Source organism: Meriones unguiculatus, chromosome 4 (assembly GCF_030254825.1).
Source record: "Meriones unguiculatus strain TT.TT164.6M chromosome 4, Bangor_MerUng_6.1, whole genome shotgun sequence".
NCBI lineage: Eukaryota > Metazoa > Chordata > Mammalia > Rodentia > Muridae > Meriones > Meriones unguiculatus.
In genome coordinates this window covers 127,000,084-127,020,816 of record NC_083352.1, presented here as the reverse complement: position 1 = coordinate 127,020,816, position 20,733 = coordinate 127,000,084, and the positions used below count along the sequence as shown (strand labels likewise).

General features: G+C 52.3%; 1 protein-coding gene across 1 annotated transcript; it reads left to right on the top strand.

The window, feature by feature from the left end:
- Nucleotides 1-7,488: 7,488 nt before the first annotated feature.
- Nucleotides 7,489-11,117, top strand: Srxn1 (sulfiredoxin 1). The gene is made up of 2 exons (XM_021649272.2): nt 7,489-7,819; nt 10,160-11,117. Exons 1-2 carry the CDS (start codon nt 7,556-7,558, stop codon nt 10,361-10,363), a joined length of 468 nt encoding a protein of 155 aa, XP_021504947.1. The 5' UTR covers nt 7,489-7,555; the 3' UTR covers nt 10,364-11,117.
- Nucleotides 11,118-20,733: the final 9,616 nt, after the last annotated feature.

The following is a 20,733-nucleotide window of genomic DNA, read 5'->3' as shown; positions in this document are numbered from 1 at the left end:
TTCATTTCCATCCACGTGCAGTGCAGGTGGCACCAGTTGATTGTTTGAATTCCCAGCTCCTCTCTAAACTACAAAGCCATATCACCCTGCAGGATTCCTCCACTTCATACCAAAGCACCGAGGCCAGCCCGAGTCTAAAGCCAGGGCTCAGCTTTCCTCCATGGTTTCCTGCCTCTGCAGGGCGGCTCCACCCATCTAGCTCCAGACACAATGCTCAGGAGTTGCTTGGCTCCTGATTCCCCTTCCCTACTGCCCAGACCATCACCAGCTCCTGGGCTTTTTTCCTCCAGCCTATGGTAAACGGTGAGTTCTAGATCAGCCCAGGCTACAGAATAAGGTCACGGCAGTGTGCGCTCATAGCCCTAGTGCTGGTGTGTGTGGAGTAGGGAAGGCAGGTGGATCTCAGGGGCTCACTGCTCAGCCAGTCTAGCCAAAATGGCTGAAAATTCAGCTGCAGATCGTCTCAAAACAATAAGGTGGAGAAGACTAAAAGGAGATCCTCAAGGTTGGCCTCTGACCTCCACACATGCACTCATGGGCGAACCTCAACTGCTCACATATAGTTTTGGAGGTCTAGCAGTCCAAGGTTGAAGCTCCAGAGAATTCCAAGTCTGGCGTGGCTCTGCTTCCTGCTACACAGATGGCCAAGTTCTGCCTCAACCACATGGTACAGGGACAACAGAGCTTTCCAAGGACCTCATGTATGTACACACAAGCGGATGTGCACGCATGTGCAAGAGCAAGAAGGACAGAGCCCAGGCCTCAGACATACTTGCCTTACCAGTAAGCTCCACCCTCAGGCTCCAGGGGCTCTTTTATAAGGGCACTAATCCCCTTGCTGAGGGCTCTGTTCTCATGATCTAATCTCCTAAAAGTATCACCTCCTAGAAGCACTTATTTGGGATTACGGTTCCAACATAAGAATATGGGAGGAACAAAAAAAATGATCCCTCTGGGAGCAGCATTCTGGCTCTCAGTCCCCATCTTTTTCACTACCTGGGGCCCAGGCTGCTGTGAAGCACCCACTCATCCCGCCTCGGCCTCCTCTGTGCTGGGGTTACAGGCACACGCGACCACACCAGGCTTTCATGGTCTCACATGTGCTTTCTATCCCAATTGTAGCAAGTTTCAGCTCCTTCCTATCCAAGCCTCATCTTCACATCCTCTAACCCAGATGCAGGCACAACTCCAGAAGTGATTCGTCTGAGGACGGCTCCTCCAGCTGCGAGCCTGTGAGATCCAGCGAGTCACATGTTTCCAAAATACAGTGGTGGGCAAGACAAGGGCTAGGTATCTCCATTAGGAGATTAGGAGACATAGGAGGAAGGGCAGTCCCTTGTGATACACGGGACAAGACAAACTTGATGAGCCAGAAAACTTGAGACTATTCATTTTCAGGGCAATGAAGAGCCCTCCAGGTCTACAGGTGTGGCCTTTCAGTTCCACCCAATGGACAGGGAGGTATTTGTTTCCACAGTCCACTTAGCAGGCCTTGGACCACCAGGGCTCTAGGGATGTGAGACCACTACAGACTAGGCGCTGTCCTCTGTTTGGATGTTTTGATTTTGTTTGTTTTTTGAGACAGGGTTTCTCTGTGTAGCCTTGGCTGTCCTAGACTCACTTTCTAGACTAGGCTGGCCTTGAACTCACAGAGATCTGCCTGCCTCTGCTTCTCTTTCTGCCTCTCTGCTTCTGAGTGCTGGGATTACAGGCATGCACCCTATGTATTCTCTGTTTCTGAACAATGAAGGCATCCAGGATGATCCAGGAATTGTCTTCTAGATCATTCTTCCTTCATCTTGACGATGAGCTCATGGTCCCAGCTGACCAGCTTCAGGGTACTGTTCCCGGAAGTCAAAGCCTTCCATTCCTTCCTATCTCCCACCCCTCTGTCCAAGCCAGCAGGTGTCCGGTGGTGGTGGGTAAGTTCATGGTTGGAGAGTCAGGAACGGTAGTGCACACCAGCACTCAGGAGGCAGAGGCAGGTGGATCTCTGTGAGTTTGAGGCCATGTAGTCTACATAGTGAGTTTCAGGACAGCCAGGCATGCACAGAGAAACCCTGTCAATAACAACAACAACAATAACATTCATGGTCTAAGCCCTGAATAAGCTCCACATCAAAGTGAGCCTGGCCTGCACCCTTGCTGTTGTCCCACACAACAGTTGTCCCGAACTGTTCTTTGCTTGCAGATGGATCAGATGGGGATTTCTTCCATTTGATTCTTTGGTTTGTTTCCTTTTGCTAAACACATCTCATTTCTTTCTGCCGGAATTTTACTGCAAAGAGTAACCCCAACCCTCTCAGCCCTTTACTTAGAAAGAACCTCGCTGACTTTAAGGTCCTCGCTCCCAACAACAGAACATCATTGAACCCATGCAGCCCAGCTCTTTGCCACTTTGTACCAAAGATAGCTTTTTCACCACTGTCTAAAAACACGCTCCTTGGTTCTGAAGGACACCTCACCAGCCTGGCCTTTTCACCTGAGGGCATCCAAAAGACTGAGACCAATCTGAATGTCTTCAGACCCCAGCACTCCTACCAGTGTGATGTCCAGTGCTCCTGAAGTCTCCCCTGACCCCGAGGACTCCTCTCCAGACTCTTCTCTCTGAGCCCTCATCAAATTACTTGTTGAAGCGTTATCTCCGAGCCCTTGCCTCTCCTGCTGCTAGATCCAAAGCTACTTTCATATTCCCAGATACTTTAGCATCGTCTCCCTTCTGACTACCAGAATGCTTGCTTACAAATGGCTGAAAGCTTTTCACATTCTTGGTGTACAGCAAGGGCCTACTTACTGGTTTATAGACAGCTGGTTTTTCTGTCTCCTCCCACATCGGAAGGAGTAAGGGAACACCCCAAAGTCTCTCTTACGGTGTGTTTCATCCAACTTCTCAGCCCTCCACCCTCATGACCCATTCATTCACCTCCCAAAGGCTTGTCTCCTGATGATATCATTGTATGAAGGGCCAGGATTTGTCAGGATTTATAAGTTGTTTTGTTGTTGTTGTTGGTTGGTTGGTTGGTTTTTTTTTTTTTTTTTTTTTTGAGACAGTTTCTTATGTAGTCCAGGCTAGCCTCAAACTCTATATGCATTCAAGGCTGGCCTTGAAATCCAAACCATCCTGCTTCCACCAAGTGCTGAGATTTCATCACAGACAGGGAGGGCCATCAGAGCCACCTGGAGGTGGGGTGATGCCAAGGCATCCTGTTCCTAGTCTTCTCATGAAATCTGAGGTTTACAGCAGTGCCATGGATAGTGTGCTTGGCTGGCTGCCAAGCAGATCCAGGAGATCTCAGGATTCGAAGGCCACTGTTAGGCGACACCCACCAGCACCATTCTTTCCCAAGAATCGGTGAGTTATTCAGTCAGCCCTGTGTTCTTCCACTAGATCGAAAGCTCCATAAAGTGGGCCTGACAGAGTCTTTTTGCACATCATTAAACCCTTTGGGTCTAGCACAATGCCCAGACAATAGCAACCAGTACTTGTTTTTGGATGAACTCCACACATTTAAGTCATTCATGGTTAATGACAATGGTTCCTGCTTTTAAAAGTAGACGATTTTTTTTCAGATGTAGGCATCTGAGTAGAAGAACCTTGCAAATGTTCCCCCTCTCTATTATATATACCATGAGATTTGCGACTTAGAAGTTATGGCTCAGATTACCAGCTACTTATTAACGTCTATTCACTCCTAGCTTAGTAAGAGAACTCCCGCTGAAGCTCAGCAGACTGCCACTGTGACTCGGGACAGACCCCAGCTGCCTAGAAGTCAGGGTGACCAACTTGTGGACACCTAAGGGAAGGCATTACATGGAACTTCTGCAACAGCATCCAAATAAGAGCTTGTCATATCCTTACTTGTCACAGTGCCCACCGCCTTCCAGGCTAAACTGAAATGGCACTTCTAAACCAAGAGGTGCCCTAGGGAATTAACAGCTTTGTTTTAAAACAATGAAGCGGAGCTAGGCACAGTAACACACACCTATCATCCCAACAGAGGTAGTTCTAGGTCATACAAGTTCTAGGTCAGTCTGGCTATACAGCAAGTTCTAGGTCATAGAGGTTATATAGTTAGACCCTGTTTAAAAACAAACAATAAAATAAAATGGCAGGGCAGAAAGATAGGCCTGTGTCCACTAAGTGGCCAGAGAGCAGCCATTCCAGCTCTGGAGTTCCTAATTCCAGGCGATAACAAATCCTCCTGTCTGCTTCCTTCTCTTTCCTTCTCTTCTTCTATGAGAGAAGCCACTGGCCTCCGTGATTAGTTCTCTTTGATAAGAAGCCAAACACTATTGCTGTTAATCCCTCCTCTGAGTGAGGAAGAGAGGTTCAGCCTCTCCCACGGTCAAGGGGTGGCCACGTACCCCTAGGTTCATTATGCTAATTCACGTGGCTTTCTGTCACGTGCAAACGAGAATCCAGACTGAGCCTGGGCTGGCAGTGCATAGCTGTAATCCCTCTACTCAGGAGGCTGAGGCAGGAGGTTCTCAATAAAGAGACCTCCTAGTGAAACCCTGTTTTGAGACCCAAACAGGGAGTCTGCCCGTGCTAAGACATGGCTACAAGGAGATCAGGATGGAAATGCAGACAAAGTATTAATGGAAACAGCCAATATTTACTGAGCCCTTACAGGGTGTTAGACAATGTCTGGCAACATTACTGAGCATGTCTCTTTTGGGTTGTTAGCCTAGCCTTTAATGGCTAAACCATCTCTCCAGCCCAACCACATCTTTTTATCTCCCCAGTAATCCCACAGGTTGATACTACTATGCCCATTTTTCAGATTAGGAAACTGAGGCACAAATGGTGGCTGCCCCCAGACCACACATCTCATATTTTAAGCCTGCTGGGGTATAAAGTAGAGGTTATGACAATGCCAAGGTCTTCTTAGCTGAAGTTCTAATTTCCCACTGGCAAAAGCTGAGGCTCCAGGCCCCTTGTCTATGTGGGGTCCAGTGGCAGAGTGAGGAGCAGGAAGAATGTGTCAGGGTGTGTCTGTGAAGCCCCCACCACAGCAACAGGCCAGTTACCACTGGTCTTTGAGAACAGTACAGGAAGGTCCAAGTGATCTGCAACATGGCCAACCTGTGCTGGTGGAAGACTGGCATGTTCTGTTCCCATGGTAAACACTGGTATGTGCCATGTGTGGGCGGACATCGCCGTGGGAGCTCAGGGCCCCTGGGTTCAGAGCTGCTGGTGCTGGGTGAGTCAGCTGCTGCAGAACTTTCTGGCACGACTGCAGCTACAATCAAAGGAGCACTAAAGGGACAGGGGCCAACACCCAATCCGCTAGCGCATCTTTCTCTCGTCAACAGCCATCCCTCACCCACAAGGCCCACATTCAGCCAGCATCCACCCACCTATTTAGCCCGCACACAGGTGACTCAGACGGCTGTACCCCAGGAGGGCGGCTGACTGTCCCCTCTTAATTCATCCCAGCCATCCCCACTGGTGACAGACTCCTTGCTTACACAGCTCAGTACGTGGCATATCCCTGGAGAATGCCAGTCAGTCCTGGGAGACTCAAGCTAGCCCGATTAGACTGACCAGAGGAAGCACGGAAAGCACTCACTGTCACCACTGCTGGCGGAAAGCCTCTTTCTCTCTTTTGGAAGTGAACAAAGGTGGAGTCCCAGTTTGCACTAGCAGCTATCTTGAGGCTGTGAAGAGCAGACAGAGTGCAGAGCTGCCTCTGCACCTCAAAGAAATGCTCTGAGCCACCAAGAGGATGAGGTGCCCCTTCTAGGTGAAATAAAACAGCAACCAAGAGGGTGGTGGGACCGAGATGCGGCAAGCAACACAGAGGACCCTGTCGCCCACGCTGGAGAGATGGCCAAGCAGGTTGGGGAGGGTCTTCAGAATGACCCCATAATCCTTTCAGCTCCCAAACACTCAGAGAAAGCCACCCGCATGCCTGAATGCTCCATTAATAGGATTCTCTGCCTTCATCACCATCCATCAGCTGAGGAGGGAGCAGAAGGAATCAGGGAGCTACAGCCTCTAGGGCAAACCACTGGCGACATAAAAAAAACACACAGCTCTCATCCCAACAGGGATAAGAGTTTATTCTGGAGCATTTAGGTCGCCCCAAATTCCATGTTCCAACACAGTAACAGTTTTACGAAGTGTTAGCAGTAACATAACAAAGAAAGTAGATAAAACAACACACTTAAAATATATTCATTGAAGGTCTGGAGAGATGGCTCAACAATTAAGATTCCTAGCACCCACAACAGGCTCACCCCCCCCCCCCGCCCCCTGTAACTCCAGTCCCTAGGTATCTTATGCACCCATAGCCATCCTTGCCCAGATAAGAGCAGGGGCCAAGGTCTCTGTCCCCAAAGGGACAAAGGATAGTTACTCAGAGTCCTCAGTGGGAACACGCCTTGGTACCCGAGTTTACCCTCTCTCTGATGCCCCTAATTGGAGTCTCCTTTCCCTAGCACCTCACAGGAATCACCCCCTTCCACAGCTCTATCTTCTAACAGAGGTTACAACAGGTCCCAGCCCTCAAGCTCTTTTAGAACCTTACTGTCCCCTTTCCCTGGGGCCTGGGAAAGCTTGTATCAGATTCCAGACTAGAATGGTACAGAGACCATGCTGTCCAGCATCCAGGCTGACTTGGAAGCCGCCCAGCCTCTCTAGGGACACTCATTGCTGGAAACCACGCGCCTGCTAGGAGGAAGCACGAGTCACAGGAGAGGGGATATATATACACCTGTTGGTGCTGACACCCACCATGACCCTTGCCGGATTCTTACTGTGTAGTCAGGTGATTTGACTTTCGGGATTTTTTTTTTTTTTTTTTTTTACTTTGGGATTTTTGTTTTTTCTTTCCCTCTAGTGGGCCTACTTTGAGGAGGTCCTTCAGTAACCGCACCTACTTCTACTTCCTGGTTATACTTTGAGGATTTTCGACACATAGAACTTCAGAATCATAGAATCAGCTTAACTCCGGAAGGCGCTGTGGCTAGTTACTGTCGTTTAGCCCAGGGTAGCCCGCGGTGGAATCCAGAGCGTTCTACGGGGCAGTGTTGCTCGGATTTGGGCATCGGCTCACCCACTCCGTTAGCTCCATATTTTGTGGGTGGCTGGGTGGGGGTGACAGACCTTTACTGCGCCTCAGTTTCTTTCTCTGTAAAATGAGAGTGGCATCGTGCTCGGCTAGCAGGGTCTCTCTGAAGTGTGAGTAGGTCACCACACCTGCTTTACCGTGTCGGGGGTCACTGTTCCCAGCTCCCACTGAGAGCCGACTCATCCTCGCTGGGCGAGTCTGACCGCCAGCGCCCTCGCCTCTTAGGGCCTGAGTCACCACGCTGTGCGTCACCCGCGCCTCTGCTCCGCGACCTGCAAACTCACCCTGAGTCAGCGGCCGGGCGCGTCCACTGAGCGCATCCGGGGGGGGCTTCGCAGCGGGCAGCGGGCAGTTACGTGGGCGTGGGACACGGGACTTCGATCGGGCGGCGCGGGGGCCGGTATGATCACATCGCGAGCCGAGCCACTCGGCGGGACAGGGGCAGCGCCGTCGCACCACCACCCCCCCGCGGCCGCGCGATGGTACAGCCCGGCCGGGTAAAGCGACTGGGCGGCGCTGGCAGCCACGGAAGCGCTATGGGGCTGCGCGCGGGTGGAGCGCTGCGGGGAATGAGCGCCGGGCCCGGGACGCCGGAGGGACGGGGACCCGGGGGCGCGCAGGGAGGCAGCATCCACTCTGGCTGCATCGCTGCGGTACACAACGTGCCAATCAGCGTGCTCATCCGGCCGCTGCCTTCCGTGCTGGACCCGGCCAAGGTGCAGAGCCTCGTGGACACGATCCTGGTGAGCCCGCGTGAGGGAGAAAGAGAGGGCGCGCGGGTCAGGGGGTCCTGGATCTGCGGAGAGCTCAGCTTGGCCTGTGTGACCTTGACGGACCGGCCGAGTCTCCCGGGGCCTCCGGTTTCTCACTTGGACTTGGCCATAAAATAATGATCCGTGACGCACGTACTCAAAAGTGCTGCGGTCGCCCCGAGCTGATGTTATCTTCTCGGATCAACTCTGTGAAGTAGCTTCTGTACCTGCGGTACAGAGAACGAACTGGGGCACAGGAAGTTTGGGTTTTCTAGTTTTGTTTTGTTTTGTTTTAAAGCAACTTGCCCCTAGGTCAAGTGCTGACCAGATGGTACAGTAAGACTTTACACCTAAGCAAACTGGGCTTCCTGGCCGTGACAATCATGGCAAAGACTGGGTGTGCCTGTTGGGAGGATCTTGTCCATACAGGAAGTGGGAGAAGACAAAGATCGGCGTATCACAGAAGGAGGATCCCCTCAGGAACTAAGGGTTGGAGGACATTTGTGTTAGGTTAGACCTGCAGGGCTTCCCATCCCTTCTTGAGCAGTGGGGGCCTGAGACCCCCTAAGTCCCCGGAATCTTTTAGTCCTAAAATTTGCACCCTTGGCTTCCTGTGTGAACTGCACAAAAGCAGGGCCTTTGCCCCTTGTGTGGTTGCTCTGGAGATGACTGAGATCCTGGGATGCCCTGTGAGTACCACTCAGCCTGTGCATGGAGTTACCCGACTCCAGGAAGCGCTTCCATCTGTGCGCATGGTGCTAGGAATAGCTTTGGCACATTGAGCAGGAGCACCACCATCGCACTGCAGCTCTAGCTCTCTAGCTTCTCATCGCTTTGTTGCTTCTGACTCCTTAGTCTGTCTTGGCGTCAGTGTCTGCCCTGCTCACCCTATGTGGGTCAGGCAGTCTGTGACCTCACAGCCACCCGGCTGCCCCCTAGCACAGCTGGAATCCTGGTGGGCTTTAAAGACCAGTTTGGACACCTCTCTCCCATGCTGGAGCCACAGGCTCTGAAGACAAGAACCCGTCTGCCTTGGCCACCTGCATATGTTGCCACAGACAGGATTGCCTAAAACAAGACCCAAGTCCAAAGTTGTGTTTTGTTGCTCTTTTTCAGGCAGGGTGAGTCTCCTTATAGCCTAGGCTGGCTTGAAACGCATCCTCCTGTTTGTCTCCCGAGTGCTGCCATTACAGGTGCACTCCACCAGGCCCAGGTCGAAAACTATCTTATTGCGCTAAAGTAAGAAACCATCAGGGCCATTTTCTTGAGGCCCTGAGAAGTCTTAGCTACTTTTCCTTTTGCTGTGACAGAACACCCTGACAAATGTGACTTACAGGCGAAAAGGGTTTCTTTGGGCTGACAGTGCATCTTGTCAGGGGGAGTCCTGGTGGCTGAAACTCCAGTCAGACTGATGAAAGCCCACTCGTACACAGCTCACTTCCTTCTCTTTATACAGTTCAGGATCCTAGCCTAAGGACTGATGCCTCCCACAGTGGGCGGATCTTCCCATCTCAGTTAACCTAACCAAGACAATCCCCCACAGACGTTCGCAGAAAGGCCCACCTTCAAGCCACTCAGGATTTCATCAAGCTGACAATGGAACCCCTTAGCTGAGGGCCCCTCCCTCATCTTCAAGGCAGCAGGAACTGGTAGAGGCCTTCTCACTTCAGGTCAGCACAAGGCCTGCCATGTGCAGCTGTCTAGGGCCACCCCTCCATGAATCCTCCCATGCGTAAGCTCGGTGACCTCAACCACTGACCTGCTGGTTGGACGTAAGAGAGCGTCTTCACAGCACAGGTCTGTCGCTGCTCTGCAGAGGACCCTGGGTCCAGGCCTTTGGGCTCTTAATCTAAACTAGTCCGTATCTGTAACTTCCCAAGTGGTTCTGTGCTCCTTGTCACTTCAGAGAGAGAGAGAGAGAGAGACACGTGGGCCTCCTTTCTGGCTTGTCACCCATGAGACTGTCTTCAGAGCGCTTGTCACTCCATTATTCCTGTCTTCCTTCAGTCTGTACCTGGGACCCACACCCCGTCAGAGTGAGACTGTTCTTGCCTCCTGGCTGTGCTGTGTCCCCCCACACGTGGCCAAGTGGGCACAGAGTGTATCATTCACATGGATATGGATAAATGTTCCACACGTGGTTTTGGGGGAAGCCCTCACTGCCATTTGCAGCATCTACCATTCCTCTGCTAGAAAGTCTCTTGGGGCTGATTTTCAAGCTGCCGGGGTACCCCCAGGTGGCTGAGAGCCAGCATGCGCTCTCTGTAGGCGCTCCCCTTGCCTTCCTAAGCACAGTGGTATGCTTACTCACCCCGTGACCCTTCTCTCTAGGAGGACCCTGACAGCGTGCCCCCCATCGACGTCCTCTGGATCAAAGGGGCCCAGGGAGGCGACTATTACTACTCTTTCGGGGGCTGCCACCGCTACGCAGCCTACCAGCAGCTGCAGAGAGAGACCATCCCTGCCAAGCTTGTGCGGTCCACCATTTCAGACCTGAGGATGTACCTGGGCGCGTCTACGCCAGACTTGCAGTAGCAACCTCCTCATCTCCCCAGCCCCACTTCCCCAAGCTCAGAAGACACGGGTGGCCCCCAGGGGGTGGGACCAACAGGGGTATGTTCTCTTTATACCTAAGGGGAGCCGTCTGCCTCTTGGTGCCTCTGCACTAGCCCCCAGGACCAGGAGTAAGGGGGCCCCCGTTCTCCTGTGCGTGAAAAGATATCTTACATGGCCGAGATGCTGAAAGAGAACCACAAGGAGGAAGTGGGAAAGGAGATGGACATGGAGACATGGACTCCCTCCGTTGTTACCTTTGATAACTCATCACTACATGAACTAGGTACTAGGAAGTAAAGGAAAACCCAGGTCACTGTGGCTTAAGGGGAAGAGGCTGGTTTTCCCCATAGCCTGAATCCTGGCTTGTGTCAAGCTATCTGTTGACAGGTATTGTGCCAAGAGCTCAGTGAAGGTAGGGCTTCCTCAGTAATCCTTTGGCCTTGCCCTCATTGCTCCTTACTTCCTAGCCACAAGATGCTTGCTGTATTTCTAGGAATCATGTCTGTGCTCAAGAAAGAAACCCACTGGACCAACTTTTATCAGAAAGGAAAACCTCATTTAGAGGTTCAGGGTCCTGGTCTCTGCAGTGTCCTTGGTCTGAGCTAGCCATCATTGCCGCCCACAGTTACAGATGTTAGGGAATGCTGTCGCAGCTGAGCATGACTGCCTTGTTGCCCCCCTGGAACTGGCGCTGTGCCTCCTGCAATAAAACTGGGATCCCCTTAGCAGGAAAGGAAGACGTGTGTGTCAGTTAGCCTTTGCTGCGAAACAAGCCATCCCCAAACTTCACCGCTGAAAAAGTACTCGTTTTCCCATGATTCTGTGGGTTAGCATTTGGGGCTAGGCTCCCTTGGGCAGCTCTGCTGGAATGGCTGGTCTTACTCATGAGCCCACAGTGAAGGGTCACCTCAGCTGGGCCTGCTTGGGCTGGGATCACCTCAGTCCATGTTGTGGCAGTTGGGTTGGCTTGGTTATCCTTGTTTCCCCTCTATCAGGTCAGCACGGGCTTATTCTCAGGATGCCTCAGGGTTCTGAGAGGGAGAGCAGCGGAGACAAGGGAGGGGCTGGAGAGGTGGCTCAGCTGTTAAGAGCACCCTCATGGTGATTCACAACTAAATGCCAGTCCCAGATGACCTGGCGGCCTCTTCCAGCCTCTGTGGGCACAGGCATAAGCACTCAATGACATTTTTTTTTAAGTGACAAGATTCCTACAACCTGGTGCCGGGACAGTGTCACTGATGCTCAGTTCATGCCTCAGATTTAAGGGGTGCGAATGGAGCCAGCTCTCGATGGAACTAAAGAACACAGGGCCATTGTTTGTCACAGATGAATCTTGGTGGGCAAGTGACAATTTCTCCCTCCCACACGTAAGCACTCCTCATGCAAAGGGCCTTGCCGAGTCTTAGCCTCAGTGACAGACAGTTCTCAAGACCTACAAGTGGTGGCATGGTGTCTCCAAAAGCGGGTACCCCAGCCCCGAGGGTGACTCCCCAGCAGCATGGGGTGTGCAGTGGGGTGCTGCAGGGGGGCTTCTGTGAACAGAGCCCTGAAAGGCTGGGGAGAGGCACAGGAAGCAGCCGAGTGAGCTGGCACTTGCTACACTGCCCAGAGACCTTAGCCGCTTGTCATTTTTGAACCTCGGTTTTCCCATCTTAACAGTGAGGACAACGGCCCTCCCACCCACTGAGTGTCCCAGAAAGTGAAATTGAAAGGGATAAAATGCAACATGGTGCTTGGACCAAAAAGAGACAGGGAGCGAGAGCATTAGCAACATGGGCTCATATGGTCAGGGATTTAGTTCCAGTGTGGGCAGCCGTCCAGCTGGATGGGCTGGATGAAGAATGGAACTTGTTAGTCTCTGCAACTTTCTGTAAATCTAAAATCATTCTAAAATAAAATTTTATTTAATTTAAAAAAAAAAAAACAGACACAATGCAATGGCTTTAGCCCAGCAGTTTGGGTTTGATGGACCTTGCCCTTGGAACTTAAGGTCTGGGGCCCAGGAATGGGCATTTCTGGAAACAGCTGGGACCCCAGGAACAAATATTTCTAGAAGGTTCTCAGGTGCATTTGCTGTCCAGGAAACACAGCCAGGACTCCAGTCAGATGACAGCTTTTTTTGTACTGGGTCCAGGATACCTGAGCTCTGGACCAGCTTGGGCAGGTATTTCCCTTCCCTGGAAGGAGGGTAGCATGGTTCTCCGAGCTCTGCAGCCCTAGCTTTGTGACCAGGTCAGGAGAACAGAGGATGTTCTGGCTTGGAGTGTTGCTGTCTGTAATGAAGAAACCCCCGTGTCCCTGTGGGGACAGGTATCTACAGCCACGCACCCCACCTGAAGGATGTCTCCATTTGGAGAAAACCAACCAGCAGGCCTCAAAAGGAGCAGAGGACGGGGTGGAGGTCATTTAAGAATGGCAGCTGGTCCAGACCTGTAACCCAGCACTGGAGAGGCTGAGACCAGATGACAAGTTCAGCATCAAGACCCTAGTGGGGCGTATGCCTTTAATCCCAGCACTCGGAAGGCAGAGGCAGGTGGATCTCTGTGAGTTCGAGGCCAGCTTGGTCTACAGAGAGTTCCAAGGCTGCACAGAGAAACCCTATCTCAAAACAAACAAACATCTTCATGGGAAGAATAGCGAGTTCCAGACCACCCTGGAAAACTTAGTAAAATCCTCTCTCCACATAAGAATAGAGAAGGGCAGGAGCTTGGCAGGAGAGTATTTGGCTGGCATACCGGATTGGATTCAATCTTCAGAAAGAGAAGGGCCGGCAGGGAGAAAGGGGCGTGATCAATTGGGACTGAGCTGCAGTTTCCTCTTCCACCAGCAAGTGGCGCTGTTTTCCCGTCCCTAGCGCAGAACTACGGTTTGGGGATTGCGCCGGGCTGGAGGGCTTGGTTCAGGGAGAGGGATTGTGGTGAACTGAATTGAAGCTTGGGTTCCGGCCTGAGGAGGCTCAGGCTCACCCTGCCTGGGTGTACCTTAAGGGTGCTGGGTTCCTCTACAAGAGGCATCTTCAAGAAGCTTTCTGGGTTCTCGTGATATCATGTATCCCTTCTGTTGCCCTCAAGAAAAGGCACTGTGTTGGGGTCTCCGGGGTTCTAGGAGGGGTCCCCGAGGCTCCGGGAGGCCCAGGACCAACCCCTCCACGGTAGATTTAGGTTTTATTTTCTCAGCTTTATTAAGACGGTCTAATCTTAATTAGTTAAGATTAACTAATTAGTTGATGTTTGCCTGCCTGTAATCCCAGCACCTCGGAGGCTCAGGTAGGAGTATTGCAAGTTTAAGGTAAGCTTAGGCTACGTTGTGAGGCTGTCCCCCCAAACCCTAAAAGATATTAAAAGCTTAAATAATTGTTTTCGGTTAAAACTTCGGTTGAAGTCCATCATGGTTCCTAGACCTGGCTGCCCCTTTAGCCATTCTGCCTGTCTGCAGCATTGCATACGTGTGTGTGTGTGTGTGTGTGTGTGTGTGCGTTTTGCCTACATGCATGCCTGTGCATCACTCGTGTGCCTGGAGCCCACAGGGGCCTGAAGAGGGCACCACTCCTCCGGAGCCAGATGCAAACAGTTGTGGGCCCCTGTGAAGGGGCTGGGATTTGAACCCTGGTCCTCTGAAAGAGCCGCCAGTGCGCTGAGCCATCTCTCTGGCACCCTTTTTAAAACGCTGTTTTCGGGTTGATCTCTCTCGGCACTGGCCATGCCTCCACTGGCAGCCACACTCTTTTCTAGCTCTCTCAGGCTGGCACCTGCTCCACGGCCACAGTTTCTGAATGGCCTCCCCACCTGCTGTTCCCTTTCGGATTTGTTTTCCTCCTCACGCTCTGTGGCTTTCCTCTGTCTCTGCGGATGTCTGCCTTGCCCACTGAGATGTGAGTCTTGGCAGCTCTTCTTCCCCACTTACCGCCCTGAGCCCAGCACAGACAGCAGTTGAGCAAAGACAGCCCTTGTGAGGGAGACCATTCTTTTTCACTGCTGCCTGGTGTTCCAGGGAATGACCGCGTATCAGTCATTCTCCTCTTAGTGGACACGTGGGGGTCCACTGGCTGCTTGATCAAGGTCTGATCTCCACATCCCATGTTGCTATCAGCTAGACACCTAGATGCGGAACAGCTTAACAACAGTCTCCTGTCCAGTTTCTCCTTATCAGTGACCTCTCCAGATGGGCTGCTCCAAATGCTACCCAGGCAGAGCTTGGGGACTTTTTTTTTAATTGATTATTTATACGATATTCTGTCTGAGTGTGTGCCCGCATGCCAGAAGAGGGCACCAGATCTCATTATAGATGGTTGTGAACCACCATGTGGTTGCTGGGAATTGAACTCAGGACCTCTGGAAGAGCAGTCCTTGTAATGTCTGAGCCATCTCTCCAGCCCGCTTGGGGACTCTTCTTCCAATCTACAGCCCTTCCTTTGGATCATGATCACGGTTAAGAATAAAAGAAAGCCCTAAGCCCCTTCCCCTAGCTTGGCAGCTCACAACCATCTGTAATGTCCTCTTCTGGCCTCCGTGGCCACCTCTACCCAAGTGTACATACTCACACACAAGCATGCATATAATTAAAAATACAATTTTTAAGACAGAAAACACATTTGGGGCACTTTCTGTGGCCCCCTAAGCTCGACAGATGGCTTTCGGGGCTTTGTGCCCAGCACTAAGAGCATCTATCTCTTACAGAGAGGAACAGGCCTGTGCAGATGTGGGGTGAGGAACTGAATGAACTCTGGCTGCAGACCGCTCACTCGGTGAGGATGCGAAGCCCCACCAGCCTGCAGCTACAATAGTCTCTCTGGGTGGTCCCTGAACTGCTTGCTACCCTGGACCTCAGGGCACTAGGCTTCCAATGGGCCGGGACGCAGGTGCCAGTGCTGGAGACAGCAGGCCAGGTCTGGAGTCTGGGTCAGAGGGGAACCTGGGAGAGCCTTGACTGGCCTGGCCTGGAAGAGGCCTGAAAGACCTCAGAACTTAATGGTGGGTTTATGGACCACACCTGGTCCCTGAGTCCCCCTTCCCTGTGTAGAAAGGAAACTGCCTGCTTCCCCACCCCCACAGCCCTGGAGGTGGACAGGATACACATGATCTTCCCTGTTGCACAGGTAGGAAACTGAGTCTCAAAATGAGCAGCCACCTGCCTGGGTGCTCCAGCTCTCTCCGCCCCGTAAGGCGGAGGGGGGGGCTTGGAGGCTCCTGCCCTGGGGCCCCATCCTGAGCCTGACCCCCGGCTTTGCCTGACAGATGACCTCAGCTGCTGCCAATCCATTGGTTCCAGCTCCGGGGGGAAGGAAGAACAAAGCGCGCTTTGTGGCCGGCTGTCCCCTCGCCCGGCGCGCCTGCCTCCGGGACCCCCTCCGGAACTCCCGGCGACGCCCTCCGGCCGACAGCCGTGTAATGTCTTCCAGGCGCAGGCTCTGCACGCAGCCGCTGGGCCGCCTCCCTGTCCCCGAGCCGCCTCTGCGCTGAGGGCTGGCCCCCGGTTCCGGGCAGGTGTAGCCACCTGACAGCCCCAGTGCACCACCTTGGGGTTAGCACTTTTGGGTGGGAAACACTGAAGCCGGCTTTGGAGTCCTTACTGCCGCTGCGGCTTGTCACTTTAGACCGACAGTCCTGGGTTCCAGCGTCTGTGCCACTGACCAGCTAACCAGCTCTTTGAGAGCGCCGTCCCTCAAAGCAGTAAGGACACTGACTGTGCTAAGGTTATCTTCCACCTTGAAGTTTCAGGATCACCTTGGCAGAAGTAGTGTTCACCCTCATTTAAAAAAGGAGAAACCCCAATTCCCAGCTACCCTGGTCATGAGTGAACCTCTCCAAGTCTCAGTTTCCTACTCTCCCCACGTAGCTGTCTTACCACTGTCCAGAGGAGCATACAGCTGGAAGCAGGTGCCTGAATGGGTCTATTCAGAAACCCGGACATTTTTAGGACTCTTAGTGGAGGCTGCAGCAGCCCTTGGGCTTACAGAAAATCCAGAGGTTCTGCCCTGACCTAAAGACCTCTCCCTCTTAAGTAGCAAGTGCACAGTTGTTTTTGTTGTTGTTTTGTTTTGTTTTGTTTGTGGCTCTAAGTCATGCAGAGACATGGCCTGCCTGAGGCCACTGAGAGGAAGGGGGAGAGAGGCCAAGGCTTAACCCGGAGGAAGCGCGCGCCATCTTGACCGCCCAGGTGATGTGAGCAGACAAAGGGGTAGGACATTCTTGAAGGTGGAGCCGGGGTCCTATCGTGGCTGGGACTATGGCATGAGCCTCACTCAGCAGCTGGTGCCCTGAGAGACTCAGTGAAGCACGGACACAGAGTGGAACCCACTTTCTGGGAGCTCAAGGAGTGGGGAAGGAGAGAAATACAGTTCTAAAAAACCCAAGAGAAAACGGTGTCTGTGCCTGTAATCAGGGCTGAGTAGGCTGAGGCAGGGAGGTCAGCATAGGCTACGCAGAAACACCCTGTCTAAAAAGAATCCCAACCAACCACCCCCCCCCCCAAAAAAAAGCATCAATGCCACCTTTATGGGAATTTGGAGGGTTTGCTGGTGCCTTTGGGGGTGGCTGATCTTGAGTTTCTGAATTTGCTTTGTCTTACATAAAAGGAACTGGGAAATAAAAAAGAGCAAGAGGAATGGCTGAGCTCTCTCCTGGGGTGGGGTGGGTACCGAGCACCCACCCGCTGGGCTGCTTTCTTAGCGCCGCTGGCTGTCTCACCTGGGGGAAGCTTTCCCGAGGACAGCAGGGTTGCAAAGGGATCCTCTGTCCCTGGCTCCAGTGCCCTCTCCTGTTTTTCTGTACTTAACCACACACCGTTGCCTGGGTTTGTTCTCCAAATGCAGCTCTTAGCTCCTTACAACGACACCTTGAGCCAGGTGCCTCAACCTTGCAGGTGAAACCCAAGACTCACCCAGGTGAGGTCCAGGAATCTATCCTGGACACCATCCCTGGAAGCTGATCTGATCCAGCCACGGGCTGCTGTCTCTTGAAGGTCTGCTGCTCTAGGAAACGCCCTGCACCTGGAAGAAGAGGCGCCTTAAGCTTAATTCAGTATGTGTGCACGGAGTTCCCACGAAAATTTCAGTCGGTTTGTGTGGCCTGAAAGTGTTTGAAGATCACATTTAGAAAACCACTCCAGGCTCCTCACAAACAACCCTCTAAATGCTCACTCCATTCCAGACAAGCAGCCTCATAGGCTTCCAGACCTCAGGGCCTTTGCGAGCACGCTCTCTCCCCTTAGAATGCTTTCCCACAGAGTAGCCCATCTTTACTGACATCTTTCAGTTCCCAGCTGAAATGCCTACTCCCTGCAGAGGTCTCCTTTACCGTTCTCTCTACCTCCCCAGCAACTGCCATTTCTTTTTCCTCTTTATTTGTAGCTATTTCGTCCCTAAGCCCGTGTTTTTGTTCTCTTTCTTGATGTCCCTCCAGGATGTAAGCTCTGTGCAGTCAGAGCCTGGTAGACAGAGTGGCTAAGTACCCTGGTGAAGCAGCTGGGGTGAAGAAGAGCCTGGAGAAGAGCAGGTGACGGGGCGGGCATTCAGGCTGCTCCTCAGCAGAAGGCTGCAATGACTGATCTTGGCTGTCGACCTGACAGAGATTTTCCTGGTTGTTGGTTGATAGAGAGTGGCCCTGTCCACTGTGGGTGGTTCTATCCCCTGGCAGGTGGGTCTGAGCAATATAAGAAAGGTGGCAGAACGTGAACTAGAAACAAGCTCACATTAACTCAGAGAGCGGCGCTCTCTGGAGTTTCTGATTCAAGGTCTTGCTCTGACTTCCTTGGTTGACTGTAACTTGTAAGATGAAGTGAACCTTTTCCTCCCTAAGTTGCCTCTGGTCATGGTTCTTAGCATAGAAACAGAAAGCACACTAGAATGAAGGCCAGAGCACAGGTTAAGGTGCTTGCCAGCAAGCCAGATCGAGTAAGTTAGACCCTGGGCAGCCACTCAGTAGAGGAGAAAATGGACTCCCACAAACTGTTTCCTACCTCCACATGTGTGCCAAAGCATACCCATGAGTGAGCTGTCACATGCAGTCATTTGTTGTTATTACACACACACACACAAACACAGAGCTTATGTGCCCCACATCCATGCAGAATCCTGAGGAGCTGAAGAGGCATCAGATTTCTTGGAACTGGAGTTGTAGACAATTGTGAGCAGCCACGTAGGAGCTGGGAAATGAACCCAGGTCCTCTGGAAGAGCATTCAGTGCCCTTTGTTCCTGAGCTGTCTCCCTAGCACCCAGACATCTAAATTTAAATGCATATATTTTAAAGCCCCTGTGTAGCCCTGGCTGTCCTGAAACTTGCTTTGTAGACCAGGCTGGCCTTGAGCTCTCAGAGATCCACCTGCCTCTGCCTCCCGGGTGCTGGAAATAAAGGCATGTGCCACCACTATCTGCCTAAAGTCACTTTTGAGGTACAATTTACTTGCAACAAAATGAGCCCATTTTAAGTGTTAGAAAACATGTCTGTCTTTGTTTTAATTTGTTTATTTGGTTAGTTTATGCATGCACCATGCTCAGCATATATGTATGCATGCCTGGTGCCCATGGGAGGTCAGCAAAGGTGACAGATCCCCTGGAACGGGAGTTACAGATGACTGTTAGCCACCATGTGGGTGCTGGAAATCGAACCTGGGTCCATCTGGAGAAACAGCCAGTGCTCTTAACTGCTAAGCCGTCTCTCCAGCTCCAAACAGCTTGACAAATTTACACAGCCATAGGACCACAGCTGCAGTCAAAGGCAGAGAATAGCGGTTACCCCATGAGTCTGTACTCATGCCCCCCCAAACCTCTTCACCAAAATGTACAGAGGGACATAGCTCAGTGGTAGAGCATTTGCCTAGGATGCGTGAGGTTCAGGGTCCAGTCCCCAGCACCACCACAGCAAAAAGTACCAGAGTTGGGGTGGGGGGGCAGTCGAAAGCCTTGCCAGTGGAAGGGGAAGCCAGGGTCCTCATCACATCCAAAAGGTACCTGAATACAGGTAACAAAGTGGAAACAAGGTACACGTGGAGCAGATCCCAACAAGACAACGTCTGAGATGCTGAGAGGCCCGAAGAGACAGCTCGAGAGCTCCGGAACCACAAGCCTCAGACAGGCGGAGCGAGGTGCAGTCAGGGAGCATGGCCCACTGGGTCATATCCTGCCACACAGGCCTAATGACCTGAGTGGCCTGGTGACGGGCAGACAGAAGACCCCCCCCCCCAAACAATGATCTAACGAGTGGAGAGCTGTAAAAATGAAAGACGGAAAGCTGGAGGGATAACTTGGCAAAAATGCACACCCTATGTGCATGAGGACCCGGGTGTGAACCCCTAGAATCCACTTTAAAAAGCTGGGTGGCACACACTTGAAATCCCAGTGCTGAGGAGAAGGGAACAAGCAGATTCCTGGGGCTTGCTGGCCACTCAGCCTAGCCAAAACGGCAAACCCCAGGCCAAAAAACAAGGTTGATGGTTCCTAGGGAATAACACCCAGGTTTGCCCCTGACGTCCCCATGAACCGCACACACTAATGCATGATACCCACCAACACGTGTACACACGCATGCATGCACACAAAAGGCACAAACACCCACGTCCCCCTCAAGATACTGGGCTGTTGCTCTAACAGTTTGCCTGTGTTAATCCAGGAAGGCTTTCCCGAGGAGGGAGCCTGGAAACAGGAACTTGACAGAGTGCATTCTCCTCTACTCTACAGATAGGGAAATGAAAGCACAGAAAGGTAACGAAACTTGTTCAAAGACACACAGGAGGAAGAGAGAAACAAGGGCTGGATGGAACCCAGGACTCAGGGCCCCAACCCACCATTTCTTCCAGGTGCCAGGTGGGTCCTAGAGCAGCAGGCAAGAGGGAGCCCGGAGAGAGACTCCCAGCCAGAGTCTGGAATCCATTTGCCAGGCCAACAGTGTTTTCCCAGGGAGAAGTAGGAGGCCCTGGCCTGCCCCCTCCCTAACACCATCTGTTCCCTGTTTATTTATTTATACTTAAGTCTCACCCTCCAACCCTGCTGGGGGCACCAAACATACCAGTATCCCTGCAGAGAGGGGCTCAGCGGACAGAGAGACCGTCAGACCCTGCAGGCTCAGGCAGGGCAGGCTCATGCCCCAGCTCGGCTGTCCCTGCCACGAAGCCGCTGTTCCTTATTTCTTCCTGGAGGCCAACCTGTGTACTTGGAAGGGCAGAACTAGCATAGCATGGTGGATAGAGCTCCACACAACCATGGGTGGCAAGACTGCTGCCCAGGTCCCTAGCTCTCTACGGAATGTACATCCCATCTCTGCAGAGGCAGCTTGTACATCACTGAAGGTCCACCAAGACAGAGCCCCTGTGTCCTCTCCTGGACCGTCACCCCAGGCCCTGGCCTTGTGTAGGA

What these genes read in the sequence shown, in the direction of transcription:
- Srxn1 (XM_021649272.2), top strand. Translation starts at nt 7,556, where the DNA reads ATGGTACAGCCCGGCCGGGTAAAGCGACTGGGCGGCGCTGGCAGCCAC. An exon ending in GCCTCGTGGACACGATCCTG is followed by an intron (nt 7,820 to 10,159) that starts GTGAGCCCGCGT and finishes CCTTCTCTCTAG; the next exon opens with GAGGACCCTGACAGCGTGCC.